The sequence below is a fragment of the Schistocerca americana genome, chromosome 3, assembly GCF_021461395.2.
Source record: "Schistocerca americana isolate TAMUIC-IGC-003095 chromosome 3, iqSchAmer2.1, whole genome shotgun sequence".
Classification (NCBI taxonomy): Eukaryota; Metazoa; Arthropoda; class Insecta; order Orthoptera; family Acrididae; genus Schistocerca; species Schistocerca americana.
This window is the reverse complement of record NC_060121.1, coordinates 410025551-410044651: the sequence shown is the minus strand read 5'-3', so window position 1 is coordinate 410044651 and position 19101 is coordinate 410025551. Positions and strand designations below refer to the sequence as shown.

The window sequence follows — 19101 nt, the reverse complement described above, 5'->3', positions numbered from 1 at the left end:
CTGATTGATTCAAGCTGGTTTGTCTCACAAGAGCGTCAATTATTGTAATGTAGGCCCTATATCAGCAATACTGCTCATCAAGGAAGGCAAAAATCAGAAAAGGTAGAGATTGCTACGTCACTGACCTTATGAAAACAGATTTTATAGATTTTTCAGAATCTCACAGAAAACACACTCGCTGGAATTTTATTGGAGCAAGTGGATTTACCTTATTAAAGTGTGCAACATTTTGAAGCACTTCACCTAAAAACTTGCTGTAAATGACAGGCCAAAAACACACTTTGCTAATTTCAGTATCCTCCATGTTCTACCACTAATCTGTAAAAAAGTTGGAAATAAGGTGTATTTTGTACTTGGATATCAATGTTCAATTTTATCCTACCTATAACCCAATTCCGTATTCTGATTTGTATTTGTGGTTCATAGATGGCCAACTGGCAAATTAATAACTTCCTAATAGCATGCTTTAAATTTAATCAAGCGTATAAACAGTTTATGAGATAGTGTTATTTTGCAGTAGCATATAGTGTCTGCAAATAGATTTGAGTAGGATATGTCCATCTCAGGAATATTTCTACAGGCATTGAGGGAAACTTAGGCAAGACTTTTCAGTTGCAGTGACCAACAAGCAAATTACAGATTTTCCATATGATGTTGCTGTTATGAAAATTAGATTTGTTGCTAATAAACTAGGAACTCTGACTTACTACTAGTGTTCTATAAACACACAGAAGAGATGTAATCTGTTTGCTGCAACTATACAACACTAAGTATATGAACATCGTTCTCTATAAGATATAGGGTATGCGATCTAGATATGATAAATTTGTCTAGCAGAACTAAGAGGTGGACAGGAAGTTTTAATTCTTTTGGGCTGTTAGCTTGACACATTCCTAAGAGGGCTCTTACACGAACAGTAATAAACTGTTTTAGTGTTTTAATAAATTGTTTTAAGAATCTGTTAGGATTAATTACCATACGAGTTCTGGTTAATGTATTTGTGTAGTAACAGTCATGTGGACAGTAGAATATTTTGACAGCAGAATATTTTGACAGCAGAATATTTTGACAGTTTGTAAAAGGTTTCAATTTTGTGTTATTTTAATTGTTTATGCCTATGTTTCAAATATGTTCATATTGTGTCTGCAAGTTAGTGATGAAGTTACTACTCAGCTGTGGAGGCAGACACTGTATTAAAGACTAGGTGAGATAGGTCAAGATCTCATTAAAATTTTATTTTAAACTATTTAGTAGATGAGATGCTTGTTGGTTATCAGTTATACTTAAAAGAAGAAACTGTTTCACTAAAATTACTTTTAATGTTCATCCTACAGTTCTTAACATTTGTCAGTCTCCATAAATAAATAATGTTAAAATGTTTATACATTGTGAGGTAAGACCTCTAGGACGCAATTTAGTCTTTGCAGACTGTATACCATGCATTTGATACAAACACTCATCAGGCATGCATATCATGTGTCATCACAGTCATTTCACAAACAAATGTATGACAGCAGGAAAGTTTCACAAGTCTTTTCCAAGTCTCTCAATTTCTTCCACAAAGTAATCCATATCAGTGTGAGTTAAGGCAGAATTCTGGAGGACTAAACGGAAGAAGTTTGGATGATCATTCAGTGGTTGATATGTAATCATCATTGTACCTTCCTTCATCATTCTTTCCTTAATTTTGGGAGCCACCTGAAATCAAATTAAAAAGGTATGTAACATGAAACATTAATTCTGTTTATTTCTGTTTATTTTATATCGAATTAGCAAATAATTCATAGTGATGCAGGACACCTAAAGCAAGATTTTGTAAATACTATTTCAATATACATCATAACCTGTCCAGACATACAAGTTAGATGTAATTGGCATATGTTGCGCATTTCAGTTTATTTCTAGAGTGGTGTAACTTAAGAGCTGGATAGGGGTGGAAGAGTTAAGGGACTGAGCAGCAAGATTATCAGTCCCTCATTCAATAGGTAGTCCCTCTTGAGTCAGTGATGTCAGCCAGAAATGTAACGAAATTTTCACAGTAAGAAACAGGTAAAATCTAGGCATTGAAAGCAATATTGATGTCAGCTATGAGGAGCAATGTGGAGAGAGAAATTATGTAGAACAGGCCAGTATGCAGATCAGAGCAGATGAGTACTTCTCACAGCTCATCTATGGCAAGATACCTCACCCACATCTCCCCCTTCCCCAAATCATTCACCCATGCTGACCAGACAAAAGACTAAGGCAGTAACACAAGTTATGCTTTCTCAGTGAAAGATCTATAATAGTGAAAGTGATAAGGCTAACAAGGTAATGAGCTTTAGTAGAATCACCAGTATTATAGAGGTGAAAGGAAGTTCAGTAGGTGGGTGGCTACAGTCTAGTGTCCTATTATGTACACATGCATATGTCTTCCCAGTGGCAGGGGGGAAAGAATAAAATTAGAGTTGATAAGAGCCAGAAACAAGAAAAATTGAAGGGAAAGGAGCAGTGGCAACAGCTAAATGCAACAAAGGATGGCAAAGGGGAGTAATTTACAATTTTTCAAGCAAGGTAACAATTTTGAACAGTGGACAATCTGTGGTGTAAAATATTTGTTTCCACAAGCTCCTGCAGGAATGAAATCCATTATTCCTTTAGAGAGAGTGTAGGAATAAAAAGAACTCATTTCCCAGGCATATAGGCTCATCAACTCTTTGGAAAACAAACCATCTGATAATCAGAAGATAGTAATTGGTTAACATGGGAGAGTAAGATTGATGAAAAGATATCTTTTTGAAGACTTATGAACTAATTTCAGTTTAGAGGCATTAAGTAACTAAGTATTTGTGTGTGTGTGTGTGTGTGTGTGTGTGTGTGTGTGTGTGTGTGTGTGTGTGTGTGTGTGTGTGTGTGTGTGTGTGTGTGTGTGCGCGCACACGCGCGCGCGCACACGCGCGCGCGCTGAACTGAACAAATTATTTACAAGAGTGTAGTTTGCAGTGGAAGAACTTACCTTGTGTAATTTGTCTTTAAAATCTGCTTCATTTTCTTTGCCATGGAGAGATGGTGGAATGTACCAGAAACATATATTTGTGCACTCTGGTTCATTTAAAACCATTCTGAAGTCTTCTCTCTGTTTAATTTGTCTTGTGAAATATTCAGCATTATCAAACACTGTGTCAATATGTTTTTCCAAACCATTAGTGCCCTGCATGGAAAATATTCACTTACATTTCATGTTTATTATCAGAATTCAAGGTATATTAATACAGGAAACACTTTTAGAAGAAATTCCTTGAATTTAAATGAAATTAATGCACATAAATATTCTACCTTTGCTTTCCACATCATCCAGAATTTTATGACATCTGCTCTCCTGCCACACTGCACATGCTTATCTCCAGTGTCATATTTAGTGTCATAAAATTTATCCTTTTGAAATAGATACTGAGCACTTTCTGAGTGGCAGTCAGCTAAAATATTTTCATGTCTCAACAAGAATGTTGAGCACTGCTGTGGTGCTGTTAGCAGTTTGTGTGGATTCCATGTCACAGAATCAGCTCTGAAAGAATGTTTATAAATATACTGATACATAGAAACTAAAGTAAATTTCAAAGTGAGCTGCAACCCTTCATTACTGTTGAGAATTTCAATGAAGGAGCAAATATTTTATGCAATAGAACCACTTTGTAGCTGTTCCATAAAATGTAAAAAATTAAGAGCTGAGAATCTGAAGCACATGAAACTATAGTTTCCAAAACTGTTTTCTGGGAATTATTTTAATAAATGTGGTCACAAATTTTAGACTGTGTAGCTATGAGTATAAATATGAGGTTTGTGACATCTCAGTCCATCAGGTTTACTAACAACTCAGCTTTTCCAGTCTCAGTTCCAAATATGTTTCATTATTTAATACTCATAACTCAAGATCATAGAACCTTATTGTTAGCAAAAGCACAAAACAGAAAATATGAGTTATAAGGAACATTTATATTGTAAATCATTAAAGACTGAAGTATGATTCATAGTAAGTTTCCCCTCAACTTACAATTCTATTCCCTTTAGCAAGTGACGGTGCTTCTTAGACATGAGAGCTCCACCACCCCATGCTGCATCAACATGAAGCCACAAATTGTACTTTTTACACAGGTCAGCTATCTCTGGGATTGGATCAAATGCACCAAGAACTGTTGTACCTGGAAATAGGTATTATTTGCAATGAAGCAATTTAATTATAGGAAGTAAATGTACACTGTATGATACATATTATGTAATATGTATGGACAAATAATGTGGTATGCAGTCCAAAGACTGGTTTGATGCAGCTCTACAATCATTTTATCACTGCCTTAAATGTGAAATTATAGACTATTGTAGGGTATTTCAGATTTATAGCAATTTCAGCTATACGTTTGAAAATGGGAAACTCATGAATAACAGGATTTTTTGTTGTGTACATACCAGCTGTTGCTGAAACCATAAAAGGCAGTGCTCCTTCATTCAGTGCTCTTTGGATTTCCTGTTCTAGGTGTTTCACATCCATTTTTCCTCTAGCATCACATTCTATGAGATACACATTGTCAGAACCAAGACCAAGGAAAGAAGCCATTTTCTTCACAGAATAGTGAGCATCCTGTGATGTAAATAGGACCATCCGTGGAAGACCATGAAGACCTTTTTTCTGAAAGTGGGGGAAAAATTTACAGATTATTAAACAGCATATAATTTGTGAGTCTACAACAGTTTACACTGAGAATACTTCACAGAGCACAAAATGAAGGAGTGTCAGAAAAAAATAGGTATCAAAAGTAATATGGAAGGCACTAGAATAGATAGGTCAGGACATGGGTTGTGACCTTCAAGTGTCATTTACTTCACAATCTTAAAATATAATTTTGCCAAATTACAAACTGAACAGATGAGTGAAAAATCCCCATGTTTCATTAGATCTGTTTTTAAACAGATAGATACTCTAGCATTCAAAAACAAGTCACAAGCTGCCATTATGAACCAGCAATTCGAATTTAGTGAAGTTTTCAAATAAAATAAGATCCAGTTCAAAGATGTCTACCTTCGAGTTGAATTTTGGTATAGCACAGCTTCTTAGGACATTACTGTTTGTATGTATGGAAGTAATGATTGCCAAAGAGGAAGGAGCACGTAACTTAGAAACTGATGATTCAAATTGGAAAAACTTGCAGGTTATCTGGTGCATCACTATTAAGGACTTTTGTTCTACAAAAAGGTGAAGTATATGAACTTCAGAGGCAGCAAAATAGTGCAATATCAACTTAAGTTTTCAAGGAATCTTCTGTAATGTGGGTATTAGATGTGTAATTTTGAGATCTGCTGTGGAGGTGTATTTTGAGATTTCAAGAGACTGTTACAAATATGGTTACATACTGTATGTTTCATTTGAAGGTTAAGTTACCCAAGTTACCTCTGTTCTTTCAGCTTTTAGTTTACTGAAACATATTTAAATGATTTTGTGGAAAATCAAGGTAGAAAGTGGTAAAAGTGAATGTGTATTCAAATGGGGTGAGAAAATGGAAAGAGGGAAGTAATGGTACTGAGTAAAGACAATGAAGATTAGATGACCAAGAACTAAATCCAAAGTAGAAAAGTGCTGCTTATACCATCTCAGGAAACATCTTTTGTATTACCTTTATATGTGGCGCTGCATGGTAGCGTGCACAGCTTATTGCATATCCATTGGCCACAGATCCTCCTGGGCAGAAAATGCCATCACCACGGCCTCCTGGAAATCCAACTATTTGCCGCATCTGCTGCAGGACAGTTTCCTCCATCAGTGTAAACACTGGTGCTACCTCATATGTGTAGACACTGGGATTGAGTGCATCACTCAACCACTGCCCCACCAGACCATAGGGATCCACACTGAAACAACAGTAAGTCATCAGTGAAAGCATTCAGTTCTATTTTCCAATAGTACAGTGCATGATTACATAGCCTAGCTTTCAACCATTTCTGCATACACTATGATGTTTAACAAAGAGTCATAAGAAGATCTCTACACAGAATTAACCTTACCTGTAGGTAGTAATGGACCATTGTAACAGAAATTTGTCAGTCTTTAGCAAGGTGCAATTTCACTTTCCTCCCAAATAATTATAACCTTTCCAAACCTGAATTATGTACCAACCAGCCAGTGGCAATTTATATAAAATTTCCTCTCCTGGCTGGATATTTGATATATGTGACAAAATTATATTTTGCTGCTGAATGAGATGCTTCTGGACAGTTGCTTGCAGATTACAATTGTAGTTTCAACGTAGCGTTACCTATGTCTAAAGATCTTTAGAGATCAGATAAGAAAGCATATTAATAAAATTAACAACCTCCAACTGTGGTCTCCTGTTACCGAGCTTTAACGATATGTAGCACGAGACTAAACAAGCACTGTGACACTGTTGGAAGTACGAAGGCGGGCGAGTATGCCGGGGCTTACCACAGTTCACACAAAGGACTGGACCATAATTAAAGAGTCAAAAATTAAAATAACTTTTCCAGACAGTCATTTTATGCCTAAGAATGTTAACATAGTAAACTCTCAGAATGACCAAATGAATGTTAGGCAAAATGTACGATCTTAAGAAAAAAGTGGCGCTGAATAATACAGGGTGTTACAAAAAGGTACGGCCAAACTTTCAGGAACCATCCCTAACACAAAGAAAGAAAATATGTTATGTGGACGTGTGTCCGGAAACGCTTACTTTCCATGTTAGAGCTCATTTTATTACTTCTCTTCAAACCACATTAATCATGGAATGGAAACACACAGCAACAGAACGTACCAGCGAGACTTCAAACACTTTGTTACAGGAAATGTTCAAAATGTCCTCCGTTAGCATCCACCCTCCATCGCATCGAATCCCTGATGCAGCCCTGGAGAATGGCGTATTGTATCACAGCCGTCCACAATACGAGCACGAAGAGTCTACATTTGGTACCGGTATTGCGTAGACAAGAGCTTTCAAATGCCCACATAAATGAAAGTCAAGAGGGTTGAGGTCAGGAGAGCGTGGAGGCCATGGAATTGGTCCACCTCTACCAATCCATCGGTCACAGAATCTGTTGCTGAGAAGCGTACGAACACTTCGACTGAAATGTGCAGGAGCTCCATCGTGCATGAACCACATGTTGTACTAGTAGAGGCACATGTTCTAGCAGCACCGGTAGAGTATCCCGTATGAAATCATGATAACTTGCTACATTGAGCGTAGGTGGAAGAACATGGGGCCCAATCAAGACATCACCAACAATGCCTGCCCAAACGTTCACAGAAAATCTGTTGACGTGATTGCACAATTGCGTGCGGATTCTCGTCAGCCCACACATGTTGATTGTGAAAATTTACAATTTGATCACGTTGGAATGAAGCCTCATCCGTAAAGAGATCATTTGCACTGAAATGAGGATTGACACATTGTTGGATGAATGATTCGCAGAAGTGTACCCGTGGAGGCCAATCAGCTGCTGATAGTGCCTGCACACGCTGTACATGGTACGGAAACAACTGGTTCTCCCGTAGCACTCTCCATACAGTGACGTGGTCAATGTTATCTTTTACAGCAGCAACTTCTCTGACGCTGACGTTAGGGTTATCGTCAACTGCACGAAGAATTGCCTCGTCCATTGCGGGTGTCCTCGTCGTTCTAGGTCTTCCCCAGTCGCGGGTCATAGGCTGGAATGTTCCGTGCTCCCTAAGACGCCGATAAATTGCTTCGAACGTCTTCCTGTCGGGACACCTTTGTTCTGGAAATCTGTCTCGATACAAACGTACCGCGCCACGGCTATTGCCCCGTGCTAATCTATCCATCAAATGGGCATCTGCCAATTACGCATTTGTAAACATTGCACTGACTGCAAAACCACGTTCGTGATGAGCACTAACCTGTTGATGCTACGTGCTGATGTGCTTGATGCTAGTACTGTAGAGCAATGAGTCGCATGTCAACACAAGCACCCAAGTCAACATTACCTTCCTTCAATTGGGCCAACTGGCGGTGAATCGAGGAAGAGCAGTACATACTGACTAAACTAAAATGAGCTCTAACATGGAAATTAAGCGTTTCCGGACCCATGTCCACTCAACATATTTTCTTTATTTGTGTGTGAGGAATGTTTCCTAAAAGTTTGGCCGAACCTTTTTGTAACACCCTGTATAACTAGAAAGCTAAAAATTGGTCAGAATGTGCTAATGTGTGTCAAATAAAAGTTAACCCTTTCAACCATATCAGAGTAGGTAATACTTTGGTTAAAATCTTGCGTTTTACGCAAAATTGAAACCGCTCAGTGTTTGACTCTGAAGCTGAAAATTCATATTCAGCCTCAGTTTTATGTTTAAGCATTAAATACGTTACACCAATAAGCTAATTGTGAGTTTTCAAGTTTTTTATAAAAACTTGAATGTGGAAGGGTACCGTCCTTATCATTTGCATTTGTAATAGAAAGTTACAATTACAGCACTACCACATTCATTCATGAAATACAGCTGTACCAAGTTTCAAAATTATTGTAAATGGTCAGAAGGATTCTTGAAGAGGCACGTCAGAGGTCATGTTCTGTTTGATTCGTTCTAATAATTCTAGCCGGCTAAGCTTAAATGCAGACGAGCTAATATTTTGCAGTAACTAAAGCAAACTTGAGTATTTATAAAAATCAAAATTTTAAATTCTGAATTGACAGACAATATATGGACAACAATGGGGGCCATTTAAATATTGCTACTAGTACACAGAGTCGTTTATGTACCGTTTTGCGGTCCACTGCACTCCTATATACACTACTGGCCATTAAAATTGCTACACCACGGAGATGACGTGCTACGGACGCGAAATTTAACCAACAGGAAGAAGATGCTGTGATATGCAAATGATTAGCTTTTCAGAGCATTCACACAAGGTTGGCGCCGGTGGCGACACCTACAATATGATGACATGAGGAAAGTTTCCAACTGATTTCTCATACACAAACAGCAGTTGACCGGCGTTGCCTGGTGAAACGTTGTTGTGATACCTCGTGTAAGGAGGAGAAATGCGTACCATCACGTTTCCGACTTTGATACAGATCGGATTGTAGCCTATCGCGATTGCGGTTTATCGTATCGCGATTTCGCTGCTCGCGTTGGTCGAGATCCAATGACTGTTAGAAGAATATGGAATCGGTGGGTTCAGGAAGGTATTACGGAACGCCGTGCTTGATCCCAACGGCCTCGTATCACTAGCAGTCGAGATGACAGGCATCTTATCCGCATGGCTGTAACGGATCGTGCAGTCACATCTCGATCCCTGAGTCAACAGATGGGGACGTTTGCGAAACAACAACCATTAGCACGAACTGTTCAATGACGTTTGTAGTAGCATGGACTATCAGCTCGGAGACCATGGCTGCGGTTACCCTTGACGCTGCATCACAGACAGGAGCGCCTGCGATCGTGTACTCAATGAACCTGGGTGCACGAATGGCAAAACGTCATTTTTTCGGATGAATCCAGGTTGTGACGTCACTTAAGGCTCTACCCTTCATTCGATCCCTGTGAAATCCTACATTTCAGCAGGATAATGCACGACCGCATGTTGCAGGTCCTGCACGGGCCTTTCTGGATACAGAAAATGTTAGACTGCTGCCCTGGCCAACACATTCTCCAGATCTCTCACCAATTGAAAGCTTCTGGTCAATGGTGGCCGAGCAACTGACTCGTCATAATACGCCAGTCACTACTCTTGATGAACTGTGGTATCGTGTTGAAGCTGTACCTGTACACGCCATCCAAGCTCTTTTTGACTCAACGCTCAGGCGTATGAAGGCCGTTATTACGGCCAGAGGTGGTTGTTCTGAGTACTGATTTCCCAGGATCTATGCACCCAAATTGCGTGAAAATGTAATATGTCAGTTCTAGTATAATATATTTGTCCAATGAATACCCGTTTATCATCTGCATTTCTTCTTGGTGTAGCAGTTTTAATGGCCAGTAGTGTAAATGTAGATGCAGTGTTAAGACACTTTGCACCGAGATATCAAACTGTCCGTGTCAATCAAACGCCCGCATACGTTGCGGTTCATGTGGTGCCAGACTAACGAGTTTTCGGTAGAAGTTGGAATTGACCTCGCGAAGTCTGTACACTGTCCCGGATCGCTTTGGTTTGACGGAAGTAACCGTTTGTTTGCCGCCCGTAAGTTGACAAAACCGCATGGCAAGCGGCGAGATTGTTTTCCACTTTCCGTGCGAGCAATTTTATTTTAGCGATTAGAAGTTAGGGCGATAGACTATCCGAGTTTCTCAAAGAGGTCGCCTGTTAACTGTCAATAGTGCTATTTCTGATAGGGGTATTAGTTACAAAACGAAGACATTTCATGCGTATGAACTTCTACGGACTATTCACCAGTTAAAATTAAACTTTGTCTTAGTTTGCGATCCTGTCATAAAACAGCAAGAACGAGATTTTCTTTCGGTTAGCACAGAGTAACTTTGATTGCAGACTGGAAATTATGGTCAGTATGTTCATCGCTCTCTGGATGACAAAAAATAAATTTCAGGCTTTTTTAGACGGCGAAGGTTGGTGGAAGGCACACACAATTTAGGAGTCCTTTCATAGCGACGTAACTAAAAATGACCGTTTGCTTATTACCTGCCGCCCCCACAGACACACTGTATAGACTGCAACATAATACTCTTGTTATGACAATAGGGCCCAAATGGTTGTAGTAATGCTTATCTCATCTCCTGGCAGACAAATTTGAACAAGTGGCGAGAACATTGTTTCCAAAACACCACCTACCACTAAAACGGAGTAAAGAGAAAACTAATAGTTTTGCACAACAGAAAATCTTTATGTTTGGCACGCAATAAAGTTCAGTTGTGGGCTATGTAAGTACTTTGAGCTGTGGCGGCAGCCCAAATTCTACACTGGAGTGACTAAGGTCATGGAATACCTTCTAATATCGTGTGGGGCCTTTTCCCAGCATAGTGGAGCAACTCGACATGGCATTGACTCAAGTTTTAAGTCTCCTGAAGAAATACTGAGCCATGCTGCCTCTACAGCCAACCATAACTGCGAAAGTGTTGCCAGAGCAGAATTTTGTTTAATAAGTGACCTTTCGATTATGTCCCATAAATGTTCAATGGGAGTCATATTGGGCAATCTGTGTGAGTGAATCATTCTCACGAATTGTCCAGACTATTCTTCAAAACAATCAGGAACAGTTGAGTCCCAGTGACATCATTTGGGAACATTAAGTCCATGAATGGCTGCAAATGGCCTCTATTTGGCTGAATATGACCATTTTTAGTCAATCAGTCCTGTTGAGCCAGAGGGCCCAGTTGATTCCATTTGAACACATTGCACACCATTACGGAGCCACCACCAGCTGACCAGTTGACAACTTTGATCCATGGCTTCATGACGTCTGTGACAGACTAACCATACCATCAGCTTTTGTCAATTGATATCTGGGCTCTTGTGACAAGGGCACTGTTTTCCAGTCGCCTAGGGTCCAACCGATAAGGTCACGAGCCCAGGAGAGGCGCTGCAGACGACGACGTGCTAATATAAAAGGCACTCGCGCCGGTTGATGCCATAGCCAATTGACGCTACATGTCGCCGCATTGTCCAAACGGATAAGTTCGTCGTACGTCCCACGTTGATTTCTGTAGTTATTTCACGAAGTGTTGCCTGTTTGCTACTACTGATAACTCTACACGAACGCCACTTTTCTCGGTCGTTAAGTGAAGGCCGTCGGCCTCTGCATTGTCCGTGGTGAGAGGTAATGCCTGAAATTTGGTATTCTCGACACTTGTCACTGTGGCTCTCTGAATATTAAATTACCTAACTATTTTCGAAATAAAATTTCCCATGCGTCTAGCTCTAACTACGAGGGGGGACCCAAAAGAAACCGGATTGTTGTCAAAAAAATTTATTCATGAACCATTTTACAAAATTACTTCAGTCACCTTCAAAATACTCTTCATTACATGCGATGCACTTGTCAAGTCTCTTTTCTCACTGTTAGAAGCATGTTTAGAACTCTTCAAGTTTGATATTGTCTAGTGCCCTTTGCGAAGCTGTTTTTACCGCCTCCACTTCGTCATAACGCTCCCCTTCTAGCGTTTTTTTCATTCGTGGAAATTGGAAAAGTCGCACGGGGCTAATTCCGGCGAATACGGAGCGTGGGGAACAACAGACCACCTCTGAGATGCCAACTTGTGGGTCACTCTTAAGGCCGTGTGTGCTGGCGGCGTTGTCGTGATGCAGAAACCAGTCACCTGATCGCCAAAGTTCCGAACATTTCCTCCTCACATCCTCTCGCTGATGCCTTAAAACATCCAAGTAAAAGTGCTGGGTAACAGTCTGGCCAGGGGGGTACCAATTCCCGATGCACAATTCCACGAACATCAAAAAAGACAATGATCATCGTCTTCACATTTGACGTCACTTGCCTTACTTTTTTTGGTCTGGGAGAGTTGGGAGTCTTCCACTGGCTTGACGCTTGCTTGGTTTCTGGGTCATACCTGAAACACCAACTCTCATCCCCTGTAATGACTGTTCAAGGAGTTTGGATCACGTGCGATCTGTTTTCAAATCCTGACATTCATGCAGATGGTTTTTTTTTTTTGCTCTTGTGAGAGAAGGCGCGGAACAAATTGAGCAGCAACACGTGTCATGTGCAAATCCTCACTCAAAATCCGCTGGCACGAGCTCCAACTGATTCCTGTCTGCTGAAATTTGGTCGATCGTTTGGCGACGATCCTCGATCTTTTGGCGGACCTTTTCAGTGTTCTCATTTCGCGATGTTGAAGGGCGTCCAGAACGGGCTTGGTCTTTAACACACATCTCACCACGGTTAAAGCGCCCAAACCACTCTAAAACCTGTGTGTGGCTCAGCGTCGTCCTGGAAAGCTTCCTGAAGCATTTGGTGTGTCTTCATTGCAGTATTTTTAAGCAGGAAACAATTTCACACACACTCTGTTCTTTTAAAGTTGCCATTACGACTTCGCAGAGGCAACCAGTCAACAGTCAGGGAAACAATACACTTGCACATTCAGCTCTACACTGACGCCGTCTCCGCAGCTGTTTCATGAAGGTGTCTACTAACACCATCTAGCGTGAGAACCCTGCACTACGTCTACGAATGGCAGCGCCCTCTGAGTCCTGTTTCTTTTGGTTCCCCCTCGTACCATTCCACGTTCGATATGTTAACTCCCATCGTGCGCCCATAAGCACGTCGAACATCTTTTCACATGAATGACGTGGGTGCAGATGACAGTTCCGCCAGTGCACTTCCCTTTTATACCTTGAGTACGCTATACTACCGCCATGTACATATGTCCACATCACTATCCCAGGATTTATTACCTCAGTGTATTAGAAGGTTACTGCGACAGCACTTCTTAGGCTGCATATGCTAAGGTCACAAGGGAAATGGAAGGCGCGATACCCACAGGAGTGGCGTGGCACAAACAGATCGTGGGCAAAGCACATTGGAATCGCATTGGCAGGAGGCTTCGGCGGTCGTGCTTCAGAATAGTGGAAAATATGCCTTCTAGAGCAGGTGCGAGCAGTAACAATTTATATTTTGTAACTAAGATGTTCACTACTGAAGAAGTTACTGGATGCTTCTGTTAAAGTGTAATTGTTCACTGTGTTTTCCGTTTAAATGATGAATCGCTGCCGTAGAATTATGTACGAGTGAAAAAACCGGTGATTGAGAGTAAATTTAAAACATTACTCGTACCTGTACATTCTTTCATATGATGTTCCAATTAGTTTCTACTTTTTGAAGAAGCTGATTGATTTAATCAAGTTCGTCTCGCAAGAGACATCAATTATTTTAGTGTAGGCCGTATGTCAGCGATACCGCACGTCAAGAAAGGCAAAATTAGCAGACAGATTGCAGAAGTCTGACTTCATGCTATGAGTCGCTGAAGTGAGTAGTTGTTGCGGTCTTCAGTCCTGAGACTGGTTTGATGCAGCTCTCCATGCTACTCTATCCTGTGCAAGCTGCTTCATCTCCCAGTAAACTACTGCAACCTACATCCTTCTGAATCTGTTTAGTGTACTCATCTCTTGGTCTCCCTCTGATTTTTACCCTCCACGCTGCCCTCCAGTACTAAATTGGTGATCCTTGATGTCTCTAAAACATGTCCTACCAACCGATCTTTTCTTCTAGTCAAGTTGTGCCACAAATTTCTCTTCTCCCCAATACTATTCAATACCTCATTAGTTATGTGATCTACCCATCTAATCGTCAGCATTGTTCTGTAGCACCACATTTCTAAATTTTCTATTCTCTTCTTGTCCAAACGGTTAATCGTCCATGTTTCACTTCCATACATGGCTACACTCCATACAAGTACTTTCAGAAACGACTTCCTGACACTTCCATGAACCATTGACCCTGCCGTTGGTGGGGAGGCTTGCGTGCGTCAGCGACACAGATAGCCGTACCGTAGGTGCAACCACAACGGAGGGGTATCTGTTGAGAGGCCAGACAAACGTGTGGTTCTGAAGAGGGGGGCAGCAGCCTTTTCAGTAGTTGCAGGGGCAACAGTCTGGATGATTGATCTGGCCTTTTAACACTAACCAAAACGGCCTTGCTGTGCTGGTGCTGCGAACGGCTGAAAGCAAGGGGAAACTACAGCCGTAATTTTTCCCGAGGGCATGCAGCTTGCCTTTACTGAAGTGAGTATGGTGCAACTAACGTTTGACAAATTCGTCGATTTCTCCATGACTGGCTGATCTGTACTTAGCTCAAGGTCTAGGTTACGTTGAAAGGTGAATATGGTTTTGAGCTGCCAAGGTCAGCGGGTGTGAATGCCAAAGTCTGTGGTGACATTGATCCATGGGACATGTTACGTCAGCGCTGTATGTAATCTGTTTACGTCAGCCGAACGCCAGTTGGACTGTACACATTTTAGTTGCTTGACTTTATACATGGAGCATTAACAGATACTTATTTGCTTGTATTTATGGGCACCAAGAAACGTGGACGGCGAAAGTGAAAAAAAGAGTGTCACGAGTACAAATCAAGAGCCAAAAATACGAACACAGTTTGGAGACTCATTTAGTGAATGATTTAGAGCATTCTCGCAGGCGAAAATACTTTTAACTCGTTACTTTGAGTCAGTAACTTGTAGCGTATCAATTTTATTAGAACTGCTTAAAAGTATGAAAATTCCTCGTGTGTCGTTTGGTATTTGAATGTTTTTACGTGTGTTACGAATGCAACTTTGCTGTAGAATTTAATCAGAGAGGAAACATCAGCAAGTAAAGAGTGAAGCATAGTACGAGGGACGTTCAATAAGTAATCCAACATTTTTCTCGGCAAGTTTCGGTTTAAAAATGTGGAATTGGTTGTGGGTCAGTGCTGAATATCCCCGTTTTAGTCCCTACAGTTTCATGAAATTTTGATAGGTGGTGGCGCGATACGTGGACTTCAAAATGGCATCTGTAACAGAGCTGCGATCCAGGCAGAGAGCTATCATTTAGCTTCTTTTGGAGGAAAACCGGAGCATCGCTGATATTCATATGCGCTCGCGGAATGCATACGGATACCAAGCAGTGAACAAAAGCACAGAGTCATCGGGCGAGGGGGTCTCATCTTCAAAACGACGTCACGCAATCCTGCCCGGTCTCCCATGTACCGGCCGATTGCACACAGCTGTGACTCGTGCAATGTTCGAATGTGTAGACATCCATTAGAGGTGATTGATTGATCGATCACGATCACATCGCTGCACTAGTGCAGTCGTGTTTGTAGTAATAACACACTCTTTCAGCAACTGGGGTACTCTAAGGTAGCTGGATGTGCGCGTGCCTCCTGTGCTCGTCGGCGCTTTAGAGGAAGGAGGACCATAAAGAGCAACGGAGGGCTATTGTGCGGAATTGCTAGTGCGTTACAAGGCTCATCTTGACAATTTTTTGTCGAACATTGTCACAGGCGATGAAACATGGGTTCATCAGTTCTAACTGAAAACGTAATAGAAATTCACTGAGTTGTGCCACAACATCCCTCCTCTGAAGAAAAAGTTGAAAGCTGTACCCTCAGCTAGTGAAATCAAGGGGACTGTTCCCTGGGATTGTGTGATGTCTTCCCTCTCAGTGCAACGATCAACTAAAGTATATTGTGCTATTAAAGAAACTACTTCGGCTTGTTCGTCACCAGAAAGTACAAATCAACTTTTTCTCCTTGACAAGTCTTTACGCAAGTCTATGCACCCGAGAGAAGCTCACAAAACGTCATTTTACTGTTCTCTAATTCACCGCACAGCCCGGATCTCGCACCTTTGGAGTTCCCCGTTTGGCCCAATGAAGGATACACTCCACGGGAAGCAGTAAGTAGACGATTGAGAGATTATTGACGCAGGAAGACGTTGGCGCCGAAGTCTGTAATATCTATCTTATATTCTACTAATTATCCTTGCACAATATTATGAGTGAATTACGTTTCCTACTTTACCATCTATATACTCGCAGAATCTATGCGCAAAGTAGTACAGTACTATTCCATGAGCGCATAATTACTCTTTGTAATATTCTCTCTGGTGTGTTGAGAGGAATTCTAGGATCTTCTCCGTGCCGAATAGCCGCGTTGAATAATTGTAATTTTGCTATCGAGATTACTGGAAGAAAGATTGAAAATATATTGTACGCTACTCAAGAAAATATATACTGGGCATTTACATCAAAGGTGTGTAAGGAATTTCATTATATATGTATTCTCTAATTGGAAATTTGCACGGAGGCGTCTTTTCGTTGGTAATCAGAAGGGAACTTCCGATGAATTGGAAGAGTACCTGCAATTATTAGATCCAAGAGCTCCATTATTTCATCGCATAATTAAAGCAAACTTTCCGCTTGATCTGAGGTTTCCCGACCGACTACGCAACGCAAGAAAATCAAGACATTTCATTTACACAGGATTGCAGATCGCTTCGAATCATCGAGACTGCGGGCAAGGAGAGTCATTGTCTGATTCTGATTAAACAAGTAAAGCTTAGTTATAACTTTCTTGAGCGACTGTGATATGGCTGCTTATGAATGAGATCATTAATAAAATACTAATAACTTTCCTCCTCACCAGCAACCAGTATAAACAATATTAATTAACAGAATGAGATTTTCACTCTGCAGCGGAGTGTGCGCCGACATGAAACTTCCTGGCAGATTAAAACTGTACCGGACCGAGACTCGAACTCGGGACCATTGCCTTTCGCGGGCAAGTGCTCTACCAACTGAGCTACCCAAACACGACTCCTGCCCCGTCCTCACAGCTTTACTTCTGCCAGTATCTCGTCTCCTACCTTCCAAACTTACAGAAGCTCTCCTGCGAACCCTGCAGAACTAGCACTCCTGAAAAAGGATATTGCGGAGACATGGCCCAGCCACAGCTTGGGGGATGTTTCCAGAATGAGATTTTCACTCTGCAGCGGAGTGTTCTCTCAGGAGTGCTAGTTCTGCAGGGTTCGCAGGAGAGCTTCTGTAAGGTTTGGAATGTAGGAGACGAGATACTGGCAGAAGTAAAGCTGTGAGGACGGGGCAGGAATCGTGTTTGGGTAGCTCAGTTGGTAGAGCACTTGCCCGCAAAAGGCGAAGGTCCCGAGTTAGAGTCTCGGTCCGGCACACAGTTTTAATCTGCCAGGAAGTTTTAATATTAATTAAAATTATATGTATCAGTACAGTGGTACCATGTGGGCATACAGGCCCTGCTAATAAGGTGGTGTAAGGTCGTTGCATCACCGAAAAATATAGTTTTGTAGCCAGAAGACAGGGGAATAAAATGGCTCTGAGCACTACGGGACTTAACTTCTGAGGTTATCAGTCGCCTAGAACTTAGAACTACTTAAACCTAACTAACCTAAGGACACCACACAGAGCCATGCCCGAGGCAGGATTCGAACCTGCGACCGTAGCGGTCGCGCGGCTCCAGACGGTAGCGCCTAGAACCGCTCGGCCACTCCGGCCGGCAGAGGGGAATAAAATGGTGTACTGGATCCCTGAATAAATGCAACCTGCTTTCAGAAGAAAAAGGGCATGTGTTGCCTTAGTCATTGAACGCCCTCGCTAGATACAGTTATAAGTCAACTAAACATATTGTAGACTAGTATAATACGTGGTTCTTTCGAATTAGTGGAGAGACTTACCCGGAGTAGAGCTGGTTGACGAAGTAGGGGTGTCCGGTCTTGACGCTGTAGCGGATGACGTCGCGCACGAGCTGCAGCAGCTGGTCGTGCGACAGCGGCTCGTCGGCGAGCTGCAGCGGCAGCGCCTCCCGCAGCTGGCGGGGCTCTCGCCACGTGGAGACGGGGCTGGCGCGCCGCGTGCCTCCCAGCACGGCGCCCTCTAGCAGCAGCTCGGCGGCCTCCCGCAGCCAGCGCCCGTGGCGACGGCGGTCCGGCGCGCTCGCCCACCACCGGGAGCCCGCCTCCGCCTCGGCCGCCGCCGCCAGCGACTCGCGCTCTGCTACCGGAGCCGCCGCAGGCACCGACGTCGCCGGCATCGCCCTGTTCCACACCCAACACCTCATTAACTTTCCAAGATGAACTCTAAACATACCAGTGTAACGATAATACATAATACTTTTCGACTAAGCGCAGAACAGGGAATCAGTGATCATAACGCCGTTGCAGCATCCCTCAATGTGGAAGTAAATACGAATATAAAAAAGGGATAAAGGTTTATCTGTTTAGAAAGAGTAATAGGAGGCAGATTTCAGACTACCTAACAAATAAAAACGAAAATTTCTGTTCCGACACTGACAAGTTTGAGTGTTTATGGAAAAAGCTCAAGGCAATCGTAAAATGCGTTTTAGACAGGTACGTGCCGAGTAAAACTGAAGGACGGGAAAAACCCACCGTGGTTCAACAACAAAGTTAGGAAACTACTGCGAAAGCAAAGAGCTTCATTGCAAGTTTAAACGCAGCCAAAACCTCTCAGTCAAACAGAAGATAAACGATGTCAAAGTTAGCGTAAGGAGGGCTATGCGTGGAGCGTTCAGTCAATTCGAAAGTAAAATTCTATGTACCGACTTGACAGAAAATCCTAGGAAGTTCTGGTCTTACATTAAATCAGCAAGTGGATCGAAACAGCATGTCCAGAC

The 19101-nt window shown here is 41.9% G+C and overlaps 1 protein-coding gene across 1 annotated transcript in view; it reads right to left on the bottom strand.

Annotated features, from left to right (window-relative positions):
• Positions 1 to 1134: 1134 nt before the first annotated feature.
• The window catches only part of LOC124606123 (cysteine sulfinic acid decarboxylase), a 38228-nt gene continuing 20261 nt past the window's right edge, over positions 1135 to 19101 (bottom strand). The window contains exons 2-8 of the mRNA XM_047138086.1: positions 18146 to 18505; positions 5646 to 5880; positions 4444 to 4663; positions 4031 to 4178; positions 3316 to 3544; positions 2996 to 3190; positions 1135 to 1698 (exon numbers count right to left, since the gene is read on the bottom strand). Of these exons, the coding sequence (XP_046994042.1) occupies positions 1525 to 1698; positions 2996 to 3190; positions 3316 to 3544; positions 4031 to 4178; positions 4444 to 4663; positions 5646 to 5880; positions 18146 to 18505 (1561 nt within the window). The 3' untranslated portion in view covers positions 1135 to 1524. The remainder of the gene's footprint in view (positions 1699 to 2995; positions 3191 to 3315; positions 3545 to 4030; positions 4179 to 4443; positions 4664 to 5645; positions 5881 to 18145; positions 18506 to 19101) is intronic.